Here is a 22,486-nt window from a genome sequence, read left to right as displayed (position 1 = left end):
CACACATGACAATAAAAGCCTTGAATCGTGACGTCTGACCGTGTTCTGCTCCTCTGTTACAGGACGAAGGTGTTAGAATGAGAAAGGTACCTCGCTCAGACCACATGACATCAAACTCAACTAGCCTCCTCGGCCGAGAAGCCAGCACCGCCTCCCTGCCCTCCCTCCTCGTCGTCATAGCAGCCATCTTCATCGGTTTCTTCCTAGGGAAGTTCATCTTGTAGACTGGGAGATGCATGCCAAGCCGTATCCCCCCCACCACCGGCTCCGGAAAATAAACAGCAGCCTGGAACAACCGAGAAGTCTTTGTGTTGACTTTTGCCATATCATTGGTAGTGTGGCCCTACAGTGAACACAATCTGTACAGCATCATTCGAAGGCGTCGCCTTTTACAATCTCACACGATTAGTGCACACACAGTTGGAGAACTTGAAAGGCGACAAAAAAAGTGATTGCTCCCTTTTTTTAGTTTTCTGTTAATTGTTTGATGGACTGGATTATACAGGTAAATGTGGCGGGACCATGAAAAGTCGTATTCTATCAACATGGACGAAGCACCTAGAGGTGAACCATGGGCAAGAGGCAGTCAAAACGATTATATTTAATTTGGCTCTCTCTCTACATGCATCTCTCTATCTCTCTATCTCTCTTTTTCTCTCTGTTTGTTTTTAATAGGAATGGAATGTTAGGTGTCTTGTAAATGTTGTTTTAAAATCCTTTTAAAACAAAAAAAGGAAAGAACTTCCATCAAAAAGACCTACCTGTCGCTGGACCGCCTCTGAAGTAAATTTGTTCGGTTTGTAATTTCTACTTCTCTTCTTGGAATGTTCTGGTCCAGCTGGGGATGATATAGTTGCCTCCTCCTTCTTGTACATTTCTGTCCTTTTTGATTCTCCTCACAACACCAATGCAGACTTTATATATTATTATTATTATTATTATTATTGTTATACAAATCATATATTCCTTCTGAGGCAAATATTGACTGAAATAAGGTTTCCATTCTTAAAATCCTGTCCCATGGTATTAAGCATTGAAGAAATAAAAATGTGGTTTCAACAGCCGTCTTTTCCTGTGTCGCCGCTTCAATGATCACAAATAGAAATGTTTATTTGTGCCACAGTGGGGAAGGGGACAGCGCAGATTAACGGCTAAAATAAGTCTTCATTAATATTGGATGCCATAAAATGAGCGTTTGTGTGCCAGGTTTTTCCGTCAGTGTTGCTGCCAACATTTTTTATTGGATACATTTTTCTTAGTACAAGGACAAAGTATGGTTTGATGAAACATGTGCCTTCATGACATTTCAGCTAATATTATTTGGCTTTCAGTTGCCAAGTGTCTCATAACTTGAAACGCTTTATCAGCCTGGGACATCTGCAATTTTAGGAGCTTCAAATGAAGAAATCTCAGTCTAACTTTGTTAACCGACTGGACTAATCAAGGTAACAATTTAGATCTCTTTCTGTGCTGCTAAATGAAGTTAGAAGGGGGTTCTCTTACATGTAATTGGCATCATCCTCCAAAAGAAAAATAGAGGCTGTTGCTCTGATTTTGAGGTTATTCTTTCAAGGTAATTGGGTACATTTTAGTATATTGGATCACTTTGTATGGAAACATCTGCAGTTTATTTTTGGCCTCAAACCGAACTCATTTCAGCATGAAGGAAACAACCTTTTTTTACAGGATGCTTATTTAAGTGAAACCGGCAATCATTTTATTAAAGCGTAAAATGGCGTGATTCCTACTGACTCCGAGAGGACAGGGTAGCGTGGGAAAGGAGCGCTGGATGTTCTTTGTTTGTTGCAGGAGAGAGCGCGAATAACCAGTTCATACTTTACTGCAACTATGTACAGATAGTGACGAGCTGAAGGATTGTGTCTCCTGACGCCCTTAAATAATATCTGTTTGCAAATCGATAGTTGTTCCCATCCACCACTTGAAAGGCAATGAGAAGAAGAGCAGGAAGGTAAGGCAGCTGCCAACACGTGTTTCTGGGATCTATACAACAAATCCATCTCAATCAGTATTAGTTGGAGATGACCTTTAAGGATTTCTTTCACGGTAAGTTATGCACTGACTTTGATATCTTTGTCACATACTGTACTATGACCTTTTTAATCACGTACAATACTTTGTTAATTACAACTTTCTCATGACGCACTTCATTACTTTTGTGACATACTATGGCCTTTTTTTAACGAAATAATATACTATCTGCTCTTGTCACATGCTATAATATGACCTTTCTTATGACATACTATACTAAGACTTTTTTATATAACATACCTTTCTGACTGTCATGACAGCCTATTACACAATTACTGTTTTATGTCATACTATCAGATAACTTTTGTGACACTAGACTGACATACAATCGTTGCAATAATAACAATCTTGATAAACTATTTTAGAGGTAGGTATACTGAAAAAAAAACATACATTAAAATCAACATTAAAGAGTATCAAAGCTTTAATCTTATACATGTATCCAGTTACAGACACTTCTTGGAATCCATTTAAGGTTCTTCCGGATTCTGCACCATCAATTATAATTCCCTGGCTCTTAGAAAGATTTTCCACTTAAGAACTAGTTCGTTATGATGTATAATGTTTTTTCATGTTGTAGAAGCCTGCTAGATCCAAACAGGTTCTGGTTCACTCATTCATTTTTAACCGAAAGCCCACTAGTGAAACGTTCTGTTATTTGGTGTTTGCAAATGTGTATGCATTTAGAAAATTAGAACGTCTTTACACAAGCAAAACAATGGAATCTTCTTTTGATTATTTGGGGATTTTGCAGAACGTATTCTCATGATATAGGTTTTGTGAATTCAGCCATATTGCCCCTTCAATTGCTGACACGAAGCTAGAGTTAAAGCCAATTTTCCAGGTGCAGTTTCCTAGTCTGAGTATGACATCAGAAACAAGTCAGGTGTCGGCCAGTGAGGATGCCGCTCTTTGATCAGTGAGTGAATACAAATATCTCTTCAGGGTGCATGTAAGGTAGGTAACTTTATTGTATACAAAATAATGTGAAATGATGACATAACTTCTGCAGAGTTTGTCATACTGTAAGGCAACATTTCAAAATGCTGTATGTAGTGTAGTTCCCTTTTACTGTAAACCATGACTGAGTTCATCGTAGAAAAGACTTCCAACAAGTCGTGTCTTTTTGCGGTACCAAGAAATGACTTGATAGATGTAGGTAAATACACAGTATAAACAAACTCTCAGGTCTATGTGGATATATCTTTGTATATTTGTGGGAACAAATAGGTCGGTCTTTGGTTCCACTCTAAAGTGCTAAAGGTTCTGTGGAGCAGCAGTGTCGAGTCTTTGGCTTCTGGTCACAACAAGTTCACTTTTATCACCAGTTTTTAATCCTCTTTCACATCAGAGAAGTCAAACGTGTGTCTGCCCTTGTAATCCACACTGTGTCTTTATGTAGAAAAACGTCTCTCTAGCTCTGCCAGCGGAGAAGCAGAGACGTGATGAAGGTGAGGAGAGCCACGGTGACGTGCTGCTGGCTGCCTCTGTGCCCCCCTCTGCAGGCATTGTGGTTCAGATGAGGCCTGTTCTCCGTCCTGCTGAAATCTGACGGCTGGCTGCTGGCCGAGCATTGAACCAGCGGCATCTGGTAGGAGGACGCCCTCTTCTCCGTCCGGTCGGGGCTGGATCCGTCGCTGGGCCGCTGGCCGTTGAACAGCAGGTAGCGTCCGTGGGCGTCCTGCTCCATGCGGAACAGCTCGTACTCCGTGTGGGGGAGGCGGATGCCCAGCGCCACACAGCCGTTTGTCAGGGTGACGTCCTGTTGCTCCCCCATCCGCCAGGAGCCCTGCACGCCACACTCGTTACCGTTGAAGACGTTGAGCAGGGAGGTGGTGGCGACGTCCATGGGAGTGACTCTCATGTGGTTCACTAGACGAGGAAAGACACAAGAACACCTGTTAGCGCCAAATGCTTCTAACAGCAATCCTGAACATCCAGGTTTCTAAAGACTTTCTCAAAATCCAATATTTTCATATACATTCTTTTTAAATGGATTATTCTGCATAATGAATACTTTTACTTGTACGTAACATTACACTTCAACTAAGTCGAACTAAGCTGATACTAATCACTAACCTTGTAATTTAGTATTTAATTATAAAGTTATTTTATTTTTAAACCACCTGACAATTTATTTTTACATTTTCTCTACCTATTGCTTCCTTTGTTCTGCTGCAACAACTGGATATTCTGTCTGGAGTTAAATACATATTGCTTCTCATCATATAATCCTTTAGTTGCTGAATTTGAAGAGTCTTTTTCTGCTGTTCTGCTGAAAATGCTGCAAAACTGGTGAAATGTGCATATTCAGCAAATATGTTTTTATAAAGCTACAAGCAGAACAAGTTTTAAAAGAGCCTAAAGTCTAAATCACACTGATGAGAGATGCCACAAATATTTGTATTCATTTCAGAAAGTAAGGACAGAAAATTGAGGAGTAACATTTGGTTTTCTAGTAACTTAATGTAGTCCGCCCTCAGAGAATTGGTGGTATATTTGACTCTTTACCACAGCTGTAGGACAGCTGAATCTTTGTCCTTGTCATTAGTTCATTGTTTTTTAAAATGTATATATATGATTTATTTGTGACATTGTCAAACACACACATACATACATACATACATACATACATACATACATACATACATACATACATACATACATACATACATACATACATACATACATACATACATACATACATACATACATACATACATACATACATACATACATACATACATACATACATACATACATACATACATACATACATACATGTACAATAAAGGGAGTAAAAGAGACCATTCTACCAGGGTCAACAATTTAACCGGTTACCTTTGAAGACGAACTCTGTCCCGCCCATCACGCGGGTGGAGTGGAGCCCCCGGCTGTAGCGCCCCCGGGCGTAGATGCTGAAGGTGGGGTGTTTGCACATGGGGTCGGAGTAGTGGTAGTAGTGGCCCTCCCAGGTGTGGTTGTTGGCGTGGAAGATGAAGTGGCGGGTGAGGAAGAGCACCTCGGGGCGCACCTCGCAGCGCTGGCTCACCCACTGACCGTACAGCCCCACCGTCAGGTCGGCGCGCGGGGCCAGGATGGGGGGGTGCAGCGCGTCGGAGCGGAAGATGATCCGGCAGTCGATGCAGCCGTGGTCGTGGTTCTGGGGAGAAAGGGAGGTGAAAGGTGAGCCTCGTATACATGTATAAAAAAAGGAACAGCAGTTTATGGTAAAATAAGATCCTTAATAAAAAAAAAAACATAATAATTATCAAGGAAATGTAGTAGTACTTTTCGTATTAGAAGATACAACAAAGTAGGGAGCAAAACATAGAGTAAAAACTACTAAAGGTATGAAAACAAACTACAACAAAACTTGTGCTTTTTCTATTAGAAGTATGGGCAGGGAGGTAAAAAATAACAAGGGCATCCTAATTATTGATAGAATATAACACCTTTGCATGGTGGTAAAAGCTCCACCTGGTGATCTGTAGTTTCAAGAACTGAATTGAATAATGGGAGGATTGAAATGGAATGTCATGAAATACAAAAAGGGGTGAAATAGAGGGAAAATATAAATAACTTAAAAATATTAAACGTCACTGGGAAATGAATGCAAGCAGAAGATTAAACCCACCATGAATAATAATTAAAATGTGTAATATTTGTAACCTAATATAAAGATGCTTTAATCAGAAACATTAAAAAACTGTTTGATTATGACAAAATCCCTTACATTTGCACTTAAGGTAGGTAAGTTTGAGAAACCGGCACGAGATACACTCTTTGTTATATTCCATGGAATGCTCTTAACATCCCGATAGCAATGAATATATTAAGTGCTTTGACAAAAAATTCATCTGTGGAAGCCGTAGCGTTGTAAAATAAGGCCCGGCTAAAATAACTGGATGGCCTACCCATAGATATATAAACACTAGATGGCTCAAGGGGGAGTCGCCAGCGTAGCTCACCGGCGGCCATCTTGCCACAGTCAACAACTACTGCTACAGCCAGGGCCGGCCCTGACCAATTTGCTGCCCTAGGCAAGATTTTAGCTGTTGCGCGTTCGTGTGTGTTGGAGGAGGAGCTCTGTGAGGAAGTCTGAAGGAAGAGGCAGATTTTTTTCGGCTGTGTAGTTTCAAATTCTAGCGCACTCGAGCTGGTGTCTCCATTCTTATACCCTACCTTTAACAAGATGAATAAACTATTCATTGCCATTTTCTTAATACAATTTATTAGTATATAAGTTCATGTCAAATGGAGACCGTAGTGTAAAATAACATTTTCACAGGGTAGCGCAAACTGTAAATTAAAAATAGTGATGAAACACTACAGTTCCCACTGAATATCACTGTATGAAATTCCAGTCAAATAAAACCGAACAGTGCTGAAAGCTTTTTAAATCTATCACCAGAATCAGGAAATCCACAATAAAAAAGCTCCTAAGGAGGAACAACTATTTCCTCCAGTCTGTATCTCTCGAGTGTTGGAAGCCAGACAGGCTCCAGCATTTTCTCATGGTGATCACATCATTTCTCCGTAAAAAGACAGATGTCTGGTCGAACTTAAGCCATGACAACGGGAAGTCCCGCAGCGAACAGAGGGCTTAAACATCATGCTACTTACAAACAACAGCGGGAAGTCCTTTCTTCGCACTCGTATCGATAAAAAAGCGTATAAACGATCATTAATCACGTTAAGATCGCATCGTGTCTGGTTTAGTGGACCCTGGAGCAGCATGTGATCATAATATCCACAGCTGTGGGGCTCAAAGACTCAGAGCTGGGGACCTTCATCAAACTTTATTCTACTAAATATTTTCCAAAAACTGAACTCCAGGGAGTCAGTGGAGTTTTGTTATCAGGGTGGCCAAAATGTAAGACCTGACCTTCCCCTAACCAATCACTCTTTTCCCGAGACAACATTATGTCCACAAGAAATGTATGGGAAGCTAATCAATGCAAAAAGAAGCGGAGGAAAACATGAGTATCCCTCCATCGTACTGATGAGATAATCCCCGAGCAGCTCCACAACGCTGCAGAGTGAGAGGTCTCCTGTGTGCATGAGAGTATGTTTTACTGCACTTCTGCATCTGTGTTAGTGTGTGTAAGTAAGAATGTAGCAGGGGGGAAATGAATAAGTCAATACAGTGTGCAGAGAGAAAGGTATGCATGTATATTTTAACATATACTTTACATGTGTTGACACAAGGAAAAGAGCTAAAAAGTGGAGGTTTTCTGCGGCAGGTGTGGAAAACATGTTCCAGGTCTGCAGGAACTTTGAGCCTCTAAAACACAGACGGCCTGTGAGATGGAAAGAGATGGCGCGACTCTGAACACATCTTCCTTCTATGGATACTAACCTCCCACTTTTTTTGTTCATCTGGGTATCTGAATATTTTTCCTAATCCCTGCATTTAGACAAATATAAATCCACAGAGCAAAATACAAACGATTACATTAAATAACATTTAACTTGAATTAAAACCATGAGGTTGCAAACTAAGAACAGCAAGAAAAATTTAGATATATTTACCTCAAATGAGCCAAGCGCTTAAGAGGTGGTGTTTTAGTTGTAAATGAGCTAAATCCCTTTAACTATGACAAATATATTATTTTTTTAATATTTTGTCGATCAAAATTAAGACTGGAGACGGGTTATATTTTAGCCTGGCTCTCTCTAACAAGTGCTTTTCAACTCACTAATTTCACTATTTGCACTTCTTTGTAGAAATGACAGTTCCCTAATTGAAATTAAGAAAACATTTTCTTAAAATTACAAAATAAATTGTCATGGTAGACCTGTCTTTGTCAGCTGTAATCCATTCATCCACATTTTCCCTTAACAAGGGATCAACTAACGTCAAAAACAGAAGAGCCCTCATATCCAATAAAATAGGTGATGCTATGATAAACTTCTTAAAAGCACAGACAAGATTCTCTCAGTAAACTTTTGCAATAGTTCATATCCTTACTGGAATTGAATATAAAATAGGAAATGAGGGAGGATATTACTGCCATTACTTCATATACAGTACATTTATTAATTCATGTTTTACGGCTACATTTGGCAGCCACTTTAGTTTGAACCAACGTACAAATGAGGTTCAATCCAAGCCACAGTAGATCAAGAAGAGTTAGAACAGAGTTTCACTTTGTCTGGCAGCCATCTTTCATTAGGGCATTTTGGGGATTACCATCGTTCAGCGGAAGATGATGTCCAGAAGCAAAACCTTTACGAGGAACAGAAACCACGTCAGGCTTTAAAAGCTTCTTGGTTATTTCACTGACACTACGCCCAGTGGTGGAATTTAACTAAGAACATTTACTCAAGAACAAATTGGAGGTACTTACACTTGAGTACTTAGAGATAAATATTGTACTTTTTGCTCCAATATGTATCCTGTTACTTTTCAGATTATAGCTTTTCATCCCCTTCCTCTTCAGTGAAAAACCATGTGTTTTCCTTCATGATGACTTCTGTTTTTTCAAACCTAAAGTACATTTGACTGATTTGCCAACATACTTTTGCTGAGTTAAAGGTTTGCATGCAAGACTTATAATAGGGTATTTTCACAGTGTGGTACTACTTTAACTTAAGGATATGAATACCTCTCCTCAAGTGACAACATGTGTGATTTTCCATTTTGGGATCTTAGAGCAAGACTAGCATCTCTCCAGAAAGAGGACTTTCTAGGAATGAATTACAAGAGTCTTTTCTTAGTGTATCCGTCTTCATCGCCCAATATCTAAATATATTTCAAAGGCTCACATAGATGAGGCAAAAGACCAAAAAAGTAAACTCGGCAGGCATGGCAAATAAACCTCTTCATGTGGGATACGTGTAAAAGCAAGATACCCTTAACCAACAACAACAACAACATACAGACACAGATCTCCTCCCAACAGGCTTCATTATCAAGTGGTCGTTCCTCCGCCTGAGTGACGACGCAGCGGTGAACCAGGCGACAGAAAATGGAGAAACCAGATCTGAAATAAGATGTAAAAACAAAGTCTGGTGCCTTGCTCTTGTATCACTGCTGAGATCCACCCAATAACCACGATTGAACTCGCTGGCACCAGCACGCTCTGGACTGGGACCAGCTCTGGGTACGCCACTTAGGATTAATGGATTGGATCGCCACCATAGCAGTAAAAATCCCTGAAAAGAAACCATTACAACCTCAAGAGAGGGTCAGAAGAAGTGAGGTATCTTATACCACTGTTTCACTGAATTGCAAACCACTTTCCTGTAGGTTTACAGTAGGTGACCAATGGGGCTCAACATCTGACCAAAGCTATAAAATGAGGTAAGACGCTCAAAACATGTTTGTAAATCTCTAGGATCGCTTTAATATAGAAGCATTATTCCATTTAAAAAGAGAAAACACACAGATTTTACTCATTGGTGAGGAAATATGGTTATTTGTCATTTTGGTAAGCAAGGGTGTCCAAACTATGGCCCGGCGGCCAAATGCGACCCACAGGCCATTTTGAATCGGCCCTCAGCAAATTCAAAAAGTATATTGGAGTATGGTCTACAGATGAAACTTGTCTTGTGTTGTACTTCTTAAATATAGATGAAAACAGATATTACGCAGTACTCATGTGTTAAGAAGCCCACTTTTCAAAACAAATTCAGTCAGCTAAAGTTGAAAACATTTTCTATCAAATCTAAGTTGATAAGAAAAAAGCCCATTAACTTATTTTCATAACATGCTTGAAATACACCCTTCATATTTCCTCTTATAATAAGCAATCTGAAGCTTCTGTTTTAAGGAATGAGCTAAAAACAAATAAATGAAACCCTATGGAGAGCTGTGATGTAGGCTGTTGTTTTTCTTAAAGCATATTTAAGTATTAAGCATAATTTACCTACATTCGATTATTTTTTCTAACTTATAACTGAACCTATGAGGCAATACACCTCCCCTCTAGTGAGTGGCCCAGCCCTTCGAATATATTTCTGTATGTGGCCCTCGGTGAAAAAAGTTTGGAAACCCCTGCTTTAAAGGCAGTGCTGTAATTCAGTTTCAGTCTTTGGAAGTGCAACAAAAAGTAAATCCCATTTAGTCCAACACCTCTTTTCTTCTTGTTCACGGACAACTGAGGAGAAATGGAGCACATGCAACACTTTGATTTAAGCCTCAGGCATGCATGAAATCAGACCCGGTATGTGCTCTCTGGAAAAATTCAAATGGCCGCATAATTCAAAATCCTAGGAATACCACATGTTGATCGCTCCCAGAGATAGGCCGGGTCTCACATTGCACTCTGCGGGCGGAGGGGCTTAAGGGGAGCAGCTCTGGTCATTACAGCACCGCAGGAGGGTCTTCTGATCACAGATCCTCACTCCACACACTGTTTACATTCTGATCAGCAACACCATGCCCTGTCATCCCTGTACAAATGGGTGTTTATTTAGACAGCGGACCAGAACAGGATTTCATTGTAATCTCTGTAGGGTGACAGTGAAAACATCACTAAGGTTTCAGCCAGCGGGGAAACTGCTGTTCAGAAGTGTAAATATAGAAATGACATCCCGTAAGCACAGCGGAGGAAAGAAAGGACTCTTTCTTGATCCTGGATTGTTAGATGAAGTCAGTATGTACATAGTTTCTGGTTTCTAACAGTGCAAATGTTTAGTGTGGAAGGGCAAGATTGTTGACATGAACACTGATCCTAAATCTTTGAATTGGTCTTAGTTGGTGGTTTGTTGTCGCAGACAGGTGGAGTTGCATTTAGATAGTATCATAAGAAATGGATCACTGAAACAATCACTTGTCCTTCTACACTTGTTCAGCATCTATTGTCTTTTCTGATTATCCCAACGCTCCTAAACCTTAAAACAAAGACTTACTTCCAACTACTATTCTACCAAGATCTCCTCACATTCTTGTGTCGACTACTCTCAACATAGACTCTCATAAAAGAGGACTGTTCTTAAGGTCAGTTCATGCTGTTTCTGGTGTGTGTGGTCTTTTCAGTGTGACGGGCTGACACAGTGGGAGCTGAGTTCAGCAGAGGTTTCTCCACAGAGCTGCGTGCTCTGTGGAGAAAAACAAAACTCTACTCCCTGCTTGGTTGTGCATTCCAAAAAAACGAAAACGCAGAGGATGGGAAGAGTTTTCTGGCTGCTTCCAGTAAGTCTTTAGGAATACTAGAGAACAAACTCGACAGAGGCCTCTACAGATGCAACAATCAGATCTGCTCATTTATTAATAATTACAAAGAAAGATTCAAAGATGGCAGGGGTCTCAAACTCAAGGCCCGGGGGCCAAATCCGGCCCGCGACTTCCTTTGATGTGGCCCTGCAAGAGCTTGCAAAGAATATAATACGTTTATTATACGGTCACATGCCGCTTTACAGAAGCACGTTGCCCATAAACTACATGTCCCACAATGCATCTCGTTTTGTGACATGCGCACTGAAGAGACTTGCAATTATTTGCTCTGGACTTCTGCTTTCAGACGTAGTTAATTATCCTATCCGATAATAATCAAATTCAGAGGCAATAATGTAATATAATACATTATTTGATATATATTATATATATTTATAGTTACAACCGGCCCTTTGAGTGCAACCTTTATGCGAATGTGGCCCGCGATGAAATTGAGTTTGACACCCCTGGTCTATAGCCTCTGAGAAGCTCAACCAAAGATTGCTTTTACTTCATTTGAAAAACGTTCAGTCGCCCCAAGATGTGAAACAATCTTAAATAGAGTCTAAAGTCACGCATTACGATTATACGATAATAGTTTATTGTCAGATCAGGTCTGAAATGTTTCTTGCATCACAGCAGCACTATTTGCAACATCAACAAAGACAAATACCAAGATGTGTTGTTGGCCAGCCTCAATGTGTTCATAGGTTGAGCTAAAAACAGCTGACGAAAAGGAAAGGCTTAAACAATCTCAGTTAGTATGCAAGCAACATGTTCTTATTACCACAAAACCCAGCTGAGCACCTTAGTTGCTATGATTCAATGAGAGGTGCATGCATGTGTAACAAAATTCATAGCAATCCATTCAAAAGTAGTTGAGATATTATACTTAATAAATTGTGATGTGAACCTTGTGGTGGTTCTGGAGGGGAGTCAGAGGATAACTAAAGTCAGGCTTGTACAACCTTTTATGGCAAATTATCAGATATTCGTTGAGACATTTTATCTGGACCAAAGCGGTGGACAACGGACATCAAAGCATTGCAATGATCCGAAAAATCTAAAAGATGAATCCCCTTCTGTGTTGCAGAATTGTGTTTTTTCTTGTTTTCTACTCTGGTAATCACCTCACAACCCCTTGTATTTCTCTTGTAATCCCTTGGTAGGGGAATTAGTAACCTACACAAAGCAACTAAATAAACTGATATTCCCACACTTCTACGAAGAACCCACAAAGCCACATTTCCTCCTCATCCCTGTCATCTTTGAATAAAAGAGGATCATGTGTCTCACCTTGGCGTTCTGCAGGGCGGTCTGGTAGCTGGACGGCTTGTAGTACAACCTCTGGGACGGCTCGGTGTGGATGTCTCCCAGAAAGAGCTCCTCCACCAGGTGATCCGGGTTGTGATGCAGGTACTGCTTCTCCAACCTCAGCAGCTGCAGCTCATGCATGGCGAAGTTAAGTTCCCGGGAGCAGTCGTATCCGCCCTCCTCGCTCCACAGCTCGTAGGCCACGCTGGGCTCCCAGGGGCCCGTCACGGCTCCTTTGCAGCTGTGGTTCAGCCTCTGACTGAGCTCTTTGGCCACGGTGGCGGTGTGACAAACCATCTGGACGCGGTGGAGATGGTACTCCGCCTCTGTGCCGCCGCGGATGATCCAGGAGGCCTGGCGGAGGCGCAGGCGGCCGCGGATCACCAGGGTGTACGACGGTTTGGTGCAGTGGTTGTCCTCGTAGTAGAACTGGTGAGCCTGGAAGCTGTTGTTGGAGTAGAAACTGTAGGAGCGCGTCAGGAACTCCGGGCCTGGTCTCACCTCACAGCTGCAACAGAAAAACAGAGGTTTCAGATAAACAACATTCAAGACCACATGCAGAAGAAGTTGAAGTAAATACCAAGAAGTGTTGAGTTTGTCATGTCTACAACTGAGTGTTTCAGTGTGCTTCAAGCCTGTTTCTCATTCATTAACTGCTCCCAATATATTTTAGTTAAGCTTTCTTATCACATTAATTTGTACTAGCCTAAAACATTTTTGTAAAAAAAGTCCAAGCATGTTGATATGGCATGTAATTACATGCCATTTGCATGTAATAATTAGCCTTCTTTAAGATACTTCAGGGAGCACATCTGAAACAAAAAACCCATTAGATTGTTGACCACATTTTGGATTCTACTTTTTGCAGGGACTTGAAAATGTGCTTAATATCACCGTAATCCATTACACTTTTATAATGGAGTCAGAGTTAAAATATTTGCATGGCAATTCAGAAACCAGAAAGAAATTAATTGAAAACTGTGTTTGTTAGTCCAGGCCTCCGTGGCTGTGGCTCATGTTAGCATAGCCTTATTAGCACATGTTGGTATAGCATGCCAACCATGATGCCAACACTTAATTTCTGGTCATTTCAATATGATTACTGTTATCATTCACCTTCATAATGGATAAGACTCGATTAATGTAGTAATTAATTCCATTAAACTCCAGTTATAGGTATTACTTCTCTTCAATTCACAAAATGTTTGTTGCATTAGCTCCAACCCAGATAACCTGCTGCTAACTGCCAAACAGGAAGTGAGAGCTTCCAATAGCGTTTATAGTAGAGGTACCTCAGACTGTACCATGTGGGTAAAGTGCTCATTGATTCAGAAACGTTTTTAATTTTAAACTAGCCTAAACTATTTGGATTGTTAAAAGCTATCTTTTTGCAAGAACTTACCAGATACCAGCCTGCATCCACTTGGTCATGCACAAACACACACAACTTCAGGAAAAGCAAGAATCCTAAACATTTGCTTTGAATAAGCTAATCAATTGTAAGAATTACTGCATTGGCTTCAAATTAGTCCAACCTTTCTAAGTGCTACATAAAGAAGTGAGTTTTTTTCAAATGTGTCTTTAATGTGTCTTATTTATGGTGCTTTCTAATGCCCAACGTTTAGACAAAACAAGTGTCTTTTTTAGTTTAGTAAGAAAGACACTTGACCTCCATGTCAACTTTGAGGCTCCCAAGGATGCACAAAAACACAGCCATTTACCTGGTGGAGACCCAGTGCCCCTCCACGTTGGGAGGCATGAGCACAGAGATGCGGGCTCCGTTGTGAAGGTGCTTCAACATGTGCTGGCACTGGGAGTCTTTGAGGGACCGACCGAAGGCTTTCTCCAGAGCGAGACGGCTGGACCCGACGTCTGGGTGGTGCAGAGAAGAGCCTCCTTCAGCCCAGCCTGCAGGAACACAAAGGACACCAAAAGATTGAGCTCAGGTTATTTCTCTTCTTCTTATATGCATGATTGTTTGGGAATTTAAAATATATATACAAAAGACACAAACGAAAAAGGCTTAGATGTGTGTATTACATGGAAGCACCTCAGGATTCAGATTATTTGCTTGATAAAACTCCAAAGCTTTGAAGGATACAAGTTTCTTTATCTCTTTTTGTTTGATTTGAGCATTAAAGCAGTGTTATGATTTATACTAAACCCCTCAATTGATGCTGACACTAAACAAACACACACAAAATGGATCCAACACAAAATGAATGTTTAAAAAGTTCCATTCATTGATGTTTGATCCCTATTCAAATGTGAAACCACTAAAGAATGAGTTTAGTTTGGCAGAACCTCCTTCTTTTTGATCGTTGAACTCTAATGAATTACAATAAAAAGCCACTGCTAAAGTCCATTACTCTTAAGTTTCTTTTTGATGTTTCCCTCATGTTTTCTTTCTGCTTATTCAATCAGCCAGGCTTCTTTGAAGCTTTTAGAGGGTCTCATGTAGTAATTTTAACTCATGTCATCACCCTGGGATTACAGGGCTTTATCGGTGACCTGCAGCACCTGGTATGAGTGGAGTCTTTATGGGTTAATATTAGCTGAACATGTGATGAAAATGCAAAGCTTAGATGTTAAAGGTGAGACCAACTGAGACCTGGCTTTCTGCTTCCATTAAAACAGACATCAAGTAACATAAAAAAGTCATGTTAAAAAAGGGACAAGAGCAGTATTGAGGTTTGAAAACTATGAATTCCCACCCTGAACGTGTACCCCCGATGCACCACATGAAATAACTATACCTTCAACAATGGACTGAGCTTAAGGGGATACAATATCGGAAATGAAAGCATTTCCAAAAGCCTGCAGCCTCAGAAAAGCCTTGAAGCTCACATTCCAGCGAGGATTTATTCCATGTAATACTCTAATATCACCAAAATCTACCTTGACTTAAATTCTTTCTATTTGGACCCAACTCGCCTGGCAATATCATTGAACACTTTGGTATGCCCCTGTGGTCCCCTCTGTGCTTTTTATTTCAAGGGAGGAACAAGAAAGATATCCGATTAAAGAAACCAAAAAGCTCCATTAAGAACAAAGCTCCTTCCAGTTGTTTAACGCTCAGAAACTCCTACGTGTTAGCAGAGGCTTGTGTGCAAATCACCACATCACAGCGCTGCTCAGTGGAAACACTGCAGAGACATGAGCCCCCGACTCAGCTGGTTGCCTTAGTAACGATGCTGGCTGAGATGTGGTAAAAAAATCGAAGACAAGGCTTCAGTTTGCCGTGTGTGTGTGGCCCTTTATTGCATCCACAGTCAGGCCAGGATAGGGGAAAGACCCTAAGTTTGTTTTTACTGAGGAGAGTAAAAACTACCAACGTGGTTGTGAATATAAAAAGGAAACCTGGGGAGATGCTTAATGCAAACACACTTTGTCTTTTACTCTCACAAAGGTTTCCACACCTCTGATTTAATAGCAGGTGAATTTCAGGGTATAGAACACACACACACAATAAAAGCTATCAAAATAAAGATATTTGCATACAACAGATACGCTTAAATACCCAGATGTTTTTCTCCCGAAGCAAAGTATGAGAAGTACTTTCATACACACAACAAAAGCTGTATACAATATTTAACATCCAAACATTAATCATTTGTTTATAGTAGTTTTCTTGTGTCAAAATGATGAGTCGAGTAACAAGATACAAGTACATCAAGTAAGCTAACTTAATACTCAGGATCTCAAAGGTAGATATATGCCGTTTTGTTTTATTGGTAGCTAGTGTAATACGTTTGGCTCCCATTGGACTCACGGTAAAAAACAGCAACTAGAAGACATCACCTTGGACCTCAATTTTTACAAACAACCATTTTCTGACAAGCAAGAAAATATTCTTAATTTATTAATTATTGTCAGCAGAGGTTCAACAAACCTAAGCTAACGGTTCAGTTTATTTAAATTGGCTATTGACAAATGAGCTTTAATTTATTTTTTGAAAAACGAAAAGATAACTCAGCCAAGAGCCAAAACCTTGGACAGCTCCAAAAAATCTAAAATGTTGGATTAAGAAACCTTGATATCAGTTCTGCAACAGATGTTATACAAATGTTGAAGAAAAGGAGCTGATAACAAGATGGTGAGTCATCTCCATGGCGTACTGCTGCAGCTTTCTAGGGATTATGGGTAATGTATGCCCTTGTCAACAGGGAAACTGACTTAATCTCAGAAACTTCAATATTATATATATAATTTAGTATTCCTCCCAGTTTTCACAGAATCAGGGACTTCCCACTATCAAATACTGTATGTGTAATGGTTAAAACAAAGGAAAGCACATTTTAACTCTACTCAATGAACAACTTGCATGAAATGAAAAATGAAAGTCGAGCATGCATCTTATTTAACCGTTGTAGGGGACAGATGCTGGAGGAAGTGTTTCTGTATCAGACATTACACTGTAAGGACGTGACAGACCTGATCCAGACTAGGCTCAATAAGACGTGTTTTATTCATTTGTGAAAAAATCATAACCAATGAAACACAAGGTTTATTAAAGGTGGGGTATGTAATTGATTTCAGAAACACTTTTTGTTATATTCCATGGAATGCTCTTAACATCCCGATAGCAATGAATATCTTAAATGCTTTGACAATAAATACATAAAAAAACGTCATCTGTGGAAGCTGTAGCGCTGTAAAAAGCATGACCAATCATCTGAGCCGGCCCGGCTATAATAACTGGATGGCCTACCTGCCTGTCAGCCTTCCATCTGTGCACAAACTTATCTCGTGCCCTCATTGGTCATGTGCGCGTTCGTGTGTGTTGGAGGAGGGGCTCTGTAAGGAAGTCTGAAGGAAGTTGAAGTGGCAGATTTTTTCCGTTTGTGTATTTTCAAATTCTAGCGCACTCGAGCTGGTTTCTCCAAAATTACCTACCCCACCTTTAAGAGTCATTTTAACGTTGAAAAAACGTTTTACATAAAGTCAAACAAGAACTCAAAATGGAAAACAAGGAAATTATTATAGAGATTATGTGTAGCCCCTTTTGCTCAATTACTTTTTTTAAGAGGAAGCATCATACAGCTCCTTCTCTACACAGTTAATGAGCGTTGAATGTGTGAGTGGTGAGAGTTTGTTCCAATCGCTTTCTTTAAAGACCAAAAACCTCCCCACATTAAGGCAATAATCAGACTGGCTCAACTCAAACCCTCTGCAATCCCTCGCTGATGCAGTTTTCTCTAAACTGCTGCTCTCTATCTAAATCAAAGCGCCCACAAAACTCACAGAGCCCCAAACCACAGAGAACATTTCCAGTTGGCCTGATCCCACCAGTGAGGTCACAGCACTGGGACCCCTGACAAGTGGAGAGGCTCCACATCATTTATGGGAAGAGAGAAGTGCCAGAGCGGAGACCAGACACTGTTCTGTGTGTTATCTTAGCTTTTGGCAGTGAGGATGTTAGACTTTACGGGGCTGGAATGAAATAACATAACATTTTAGGATTTCAACTTTAAAGTTACTGAGTGGTACAATTTCAAAGAAGTATAGGCTACTGGCGATGCTTGAGTTTTTATTTCATTTGCAAGACTTTCTACGTCTAATGAGAAATACTGCTAACACTAAAAGTAAGAGTACACATTAGAAATATACATTTAGCTTGAGGTGAAATCATAAAATATAGATTTTGCTGTTAAAAAGCTTCTTTATCCATGCTAGTGTCACAGCTACAGTCAATGGTTTCCACTGAATGGTCCGGCTCTGCAGGACTCATCTCAAACTCATTTTGGGACCCGGTCCTTTACTTTACCTCAGTTCCCACTGCGCTGTAGGCAGGACCCCAACACATTTAAATACTTTTCTTTCAGCTAGAGCAAAAGTAAGAGTTATGCTACAAGTTCTAATGGGCTGTAGCATTAGCATGTTGATGCTACAGGCTCAACAACAACAACAACAGGCTGACATGTTGCTACAAGTTCTGATGGCCTGTAGCATAAGTAGCATGTTGCTAAAATCAACATGCACAGTGACAATGCTAAATGTTCCCCCTGAACATCATCATTATTTAGTCTGCCAGTATGCACATATTTGCTAATTTTGCACTAAACACAAAGTAGTCTATCTTAAGGCTGATGGGAGTCCAAATCCATGTTAACAACAGAAGTGTATCCCTTTTGGTTGATTTGAAATTGTGACTAGCCGTTAATTTCTGCGGCTGGGGTTAAGCTCTGTTTGTTAAACTTACTGTATGTTGTCCTAGACCTTTTTTAGTTATTTGTACCTATTTGGGTTATTTTTATGATTGAAAGATCTGTAATTGCAGCACTTATTAGTGTGATTGATGTTGCTGTGCTGCTTTTAAAACTCATATCACAGTTGGTTGCCAGACATCTGAACCATAATGGTAGTAAATGTCATTCAGCCTGAAAACACGCAGAACTGTAGCAGTGTGTGTTTCAGAGTTCAACTGATAAACTTGTTAGCAAGCTGAGTTTTAAATATATATTATATACCATTTTCTTCTTTTTTATCTCACTACAATCCTTTTGAAACCTCTATTTATGTTTTATACGTTGTCTATATGTACTGTACGAGACTTTGAAGGCTGATGCACTACGTCAATTACTTGTAGACAGGTGCTCAGGATGAAAAGTCCAAAAGGAAATAGGGAATTCCCAAACGCATTCCCACATATAGGAAACTGAGACAACGTCTTGGTCCTTAGACCTTCATCTCCACAAGGACAAAGGACATACATTTAGACTCAGTAATACATTTCAATGAAAGTAAACAAAGGTGTGCAGGAATTCCCTTTTCTCTTGCCGTTATATGTAACACATAAAGCATATCATAAACTCACAAGTATTACATAAAAGCTTAATGGGGATAATTTTATTTTGCATCTTTGACACTTGTTTTTCTGAATATATGTTAAACATAGTTCCCTGTATTTGTGTAACTTGAACTAACATGTATCCATGATAACTGAAGTTCTAAGGTTAATTCGCCTTCAATCTTATATTAACAATTACTTTTGATAGTTTAAATAAATGATCAAATTGTCAAATAACACCAGATGCTTGTTCAAACTACTTAATTTGTGTCGGCCATGCTACAAGTAGAGAAAAGCAATTTTATAAGTTTCACACTATTTCCCTTTTTTATATATCTTACAAATGATTATGGGCTTCAGCCTCAGATGCAGTATAGGTTGAGTGCAAGTTAATACGTAATACAAATGTATAAAATAGTTTTTCAATTAAATGTCCCTCTCTATCTTTGTTGTTGCAAACTCCGGTGTCGACTTCCTGTCCTGGAAATCATCAAAACTTGACAGGGATATAACTGCCCTTCTTCTTAGCCCAACATTAAGATGAACATATAGGAAGTTGTAGAATAAGCCATCACTTGACAGTTTGTTAAAAACGGCTGGATATTTATAGTTGTAATTAAACTTAAAGACCCTTGTGTGGTCCAGCAGAAGTCTCATTATATTCATATCAATAAAAAATTGATCACAAGCTGCTCCAAGCCTTTTTTAAACTTTCAACTCTCCGAAGGTTTTCTCCCCCAAATACATTTACATCACACACTAATCTAGGCTGACAGTGCATTTTCATTGCATCTATGAAAGGCTGCAATAACACACCACCAAATTGAACGTTGGATTCACTTAAAGACACTTAAGGATAAGTGGACTCCAAAATATCGTTTTATCTCAACCCAGTCATTTGAAGTTGCAGCCAAATGTTGCCTTCACTGTCACTGCCAGCAGATGGATTGGGTCAACTGCACTCCCATAATCCTCTGTTGCTCAGACAGGTTTTCATCAGGAATGGATGTTTTAAGTGGCTCTTAACTCTCCAGTGCTTTCATCTGCCCAGCTGCCCCAGGGAAGCTTTTTTATTGCCTTTTAGCCTTCAGACATGTTCATCACTGTGGCATAGGGGATAACTAAGCTAGAAAATATGATTAGTATTAGCCCTGCTGGACACAGACACACAGCCATGATGGTAAACAGGTGTGTTGAGATGAAGAGATGTCAGGGTTTAATCTGATACAAGCTTCAAACATTTAAAAAAAAAACTAGACATACAAAAAATGTTTAAATAGTTTGGAAGATCTCGTCATTTTTTTATTTTGTGCAACATAGCTTCTTTTGTTTTCCATGCACACGTGGAGTCCAACATGTTTTTCACACTTGCATTGATTAATCTAGTAAAAGTTTCTTACCCAAAAAAGCAACAAGAAGCAGTGTACATAACCGCCCCATTCCGCACTTTGGAGTGAAACGATCTTCACTGGTCACACTGGGGACTTCGGGGTTTCCTTTACGCAACGTCCTTGTTTATTCCGACATAAATCCTCACATTGTGTATCCAAAGCATGGAACCAACACTCCTGGGATATCCGAGCATCATACGAAACACACCTCCGGTTCTCAACAGAGAATATAACCCACAGGTGAACGAGGCTCAAAACGAGATTCACGAGAGGAAGGAAAGTCCAAACTTGACTGAGAGACTGTGGAGAAGTTCAACGCTGCTCTTCACTGCTGAAATGAAGCAGCTCGGTTGCTTTTACGCGCGTCCCCCGTGCGCCCTGGAGGAGTGTTTGTAACTGACCGGACTCTCCCGCCTCTGAGGACATTTTGGGGGCGTGGAGTGAGTTTTTTTCCCCGGTGAGGTGCACACTGCAAAATAATCGCCAATGTGTACAAGGTGTGCGGGACCTCGATATGTTAAGTGTTGAAATATCCTCTAATAACTTACGGTTATTTCTCTTTTACGTAATGCAAACTTGCCGAGCAGCGTTAACATCATATGACATAATTGTGCTAAATCTATATTATTTAAACATTGTTTTTCAATTATTCACCTTTAAAACCCAACTTTTCAAGAAACATCTCCAAATCAAAACATATATTACAAGAAATTCTACCAACCAATGCATATTTTTCCTCACTGGGTTTGAAGAAAAACTGATTTTACTGGGTTTTTTTGCAGTCAAGAGCTATTAATTCATACTTTGCCTAGGGTGAAACTTATTTTATAGTATGATCTTCCTTACCCCCAACTTTTTATAAACAAACATGTCTTGTCAAATCATATTCTCATGCCCACATAGTCAATGTGATGTGCCAAAGTTATCTAAACAAGACATAACTTGACCTAACAACTATCATTAAATGATATCATTGCTGTTAAGATGGTTTACTTTGAATAGTACAGCGCTAACCAAACTACAATTCTAAAGCAATCTTATGTTTTTGGGATTAGTTAGATGTGAAGTTGTTCTGGGACCTCACTGAGCCTTAACTGTTGAGTTTCCATCCTTGTCATTTGTGTTCAACATCCTGCTTGTTATCAGTCATGGTGAAGGCTGCACATTTTTCTTGAACGTGGCTCTCAAATTATAACCTCCTCCTCATCATCATTTGCCCGCCTGCCTGGGGAGAGGGAGGGACAACAACCAAGCTTAACAGAGCCTCTTCCTCCCGGACACCTGTGTGTGTGTGTGTGTGTGTGTGTGTGTGTGTGTGTGTGTGTGTGTGTGTGTGTGTGTGTGTGTGTGTGTGTGTGTGTGTGTGTGTGTGTGTGTGTGTGTGTGTGTGTGTGTGTGTGTGTGTGTGTGTGTGTGTGTGTGTGTGTGTGTGTGTGTGTGTGTGTGTGTGTGTGTGTGTGTGTGTGTGTGTGTGTGTGTGTGTGTGGGGGGTGTGTGTGTGGGGGTGTAACTTGGCCTTGAGTTTCCAGCGTCGTTTTATCTTGTGGTGCTCTGCTGTTGTCTCTGATCTTTTGACCCTGAGGCGAGAGACTGACTGAGCCAAATGTGGTTTACCAGCCTTTAAACACTGATTGTATCCGGACAAACTCATTCATTTTTCTTTCATGATGCTATATTTTCTGTCAGTTTCAACTTACAATCACTGATGATCAATAGAAACATGCTCTTCCGCTTGTTATTTGTTGATGAATTAACAGGATAGAGAATAAGATCTTGTTG

The 22,486-nt window shown here is 40.0% G+C and overlaps 1 protein-coding gene across 1 annotated transcript; it reads right to left on the bottom strand.

Moving 5' to 3' along the window:
• Positions 1 to 2,455: 2,455 nt before the first annotated feature.
• LOC117541240 (protein APCDD1-like) lies at positions 2,456 to 21,077 on the bottom strand. The gene is made up of 5 exons (XM_034208419.1): positions 20,717 to 21,077; positions 14,248 to 14,434; positions 12,509 to 13,034; positions 4,891 to 5,212; positions 2,456 to 3,921 (listed from the first exon to the last, which is right to left on the bottom strand). Exons 1-5 carry the CDS (start codon positions 20,754 to 20,756, stop codon positions 3,464 to 3,466), a joined length of 1,533 nt encoding a protein of 510 aa, XP_034064310.1. The 5' UTR covers positions 20,757 to 21,077; the 3' UTR covers positions 2,456 to 3,463.
• Between the last annotated feature and the right edge of the window lie 1,409 nt (positions 21,078 to 22,486).

Source organism: Gymnodraco acuticeps, unplaced genomic scaffold (assembly GCF_902827175.1).
Source record: "Gymnodraco acuticeps unplaced genomic scaffold, fGymAcu1.1, whole genome shotgun sequence".
Lineage (NCBI taxonomy): Eukaryota > Metazoa > Chordata > Actinopteri > Perciformes > Bathydraconidae > Gymnodraco > Gymnodraco acuticeps.
Note: the sequence above shows the minus strand (reverse complement) of the source record. Positions and strands in the feature narration are given on the sequence as shown.

Coding starts and splice junctions, on each gene's coding strand:
- LOC117541240 (XM_034208419.1), bottom strand. CDS start 20,756: ATGGGGCGGTTATGTACACTGCTTCTTGTTGCTTTTTTGG. Junction 13,035..14,247: donor GGGCACTGGGTCTCCACCAG/GTAAATGGCTGT, acceptor TTTCTGTTGCAG/CTGTGAGGTGAGACCAGGCC. Junction 5,213..12,508: donor CCGCCCTGCAGAACGCCAAG/GTGAGACACATG, acceptor CTTTCTCCCCAG/AACCACGACCACGGCTGCAT.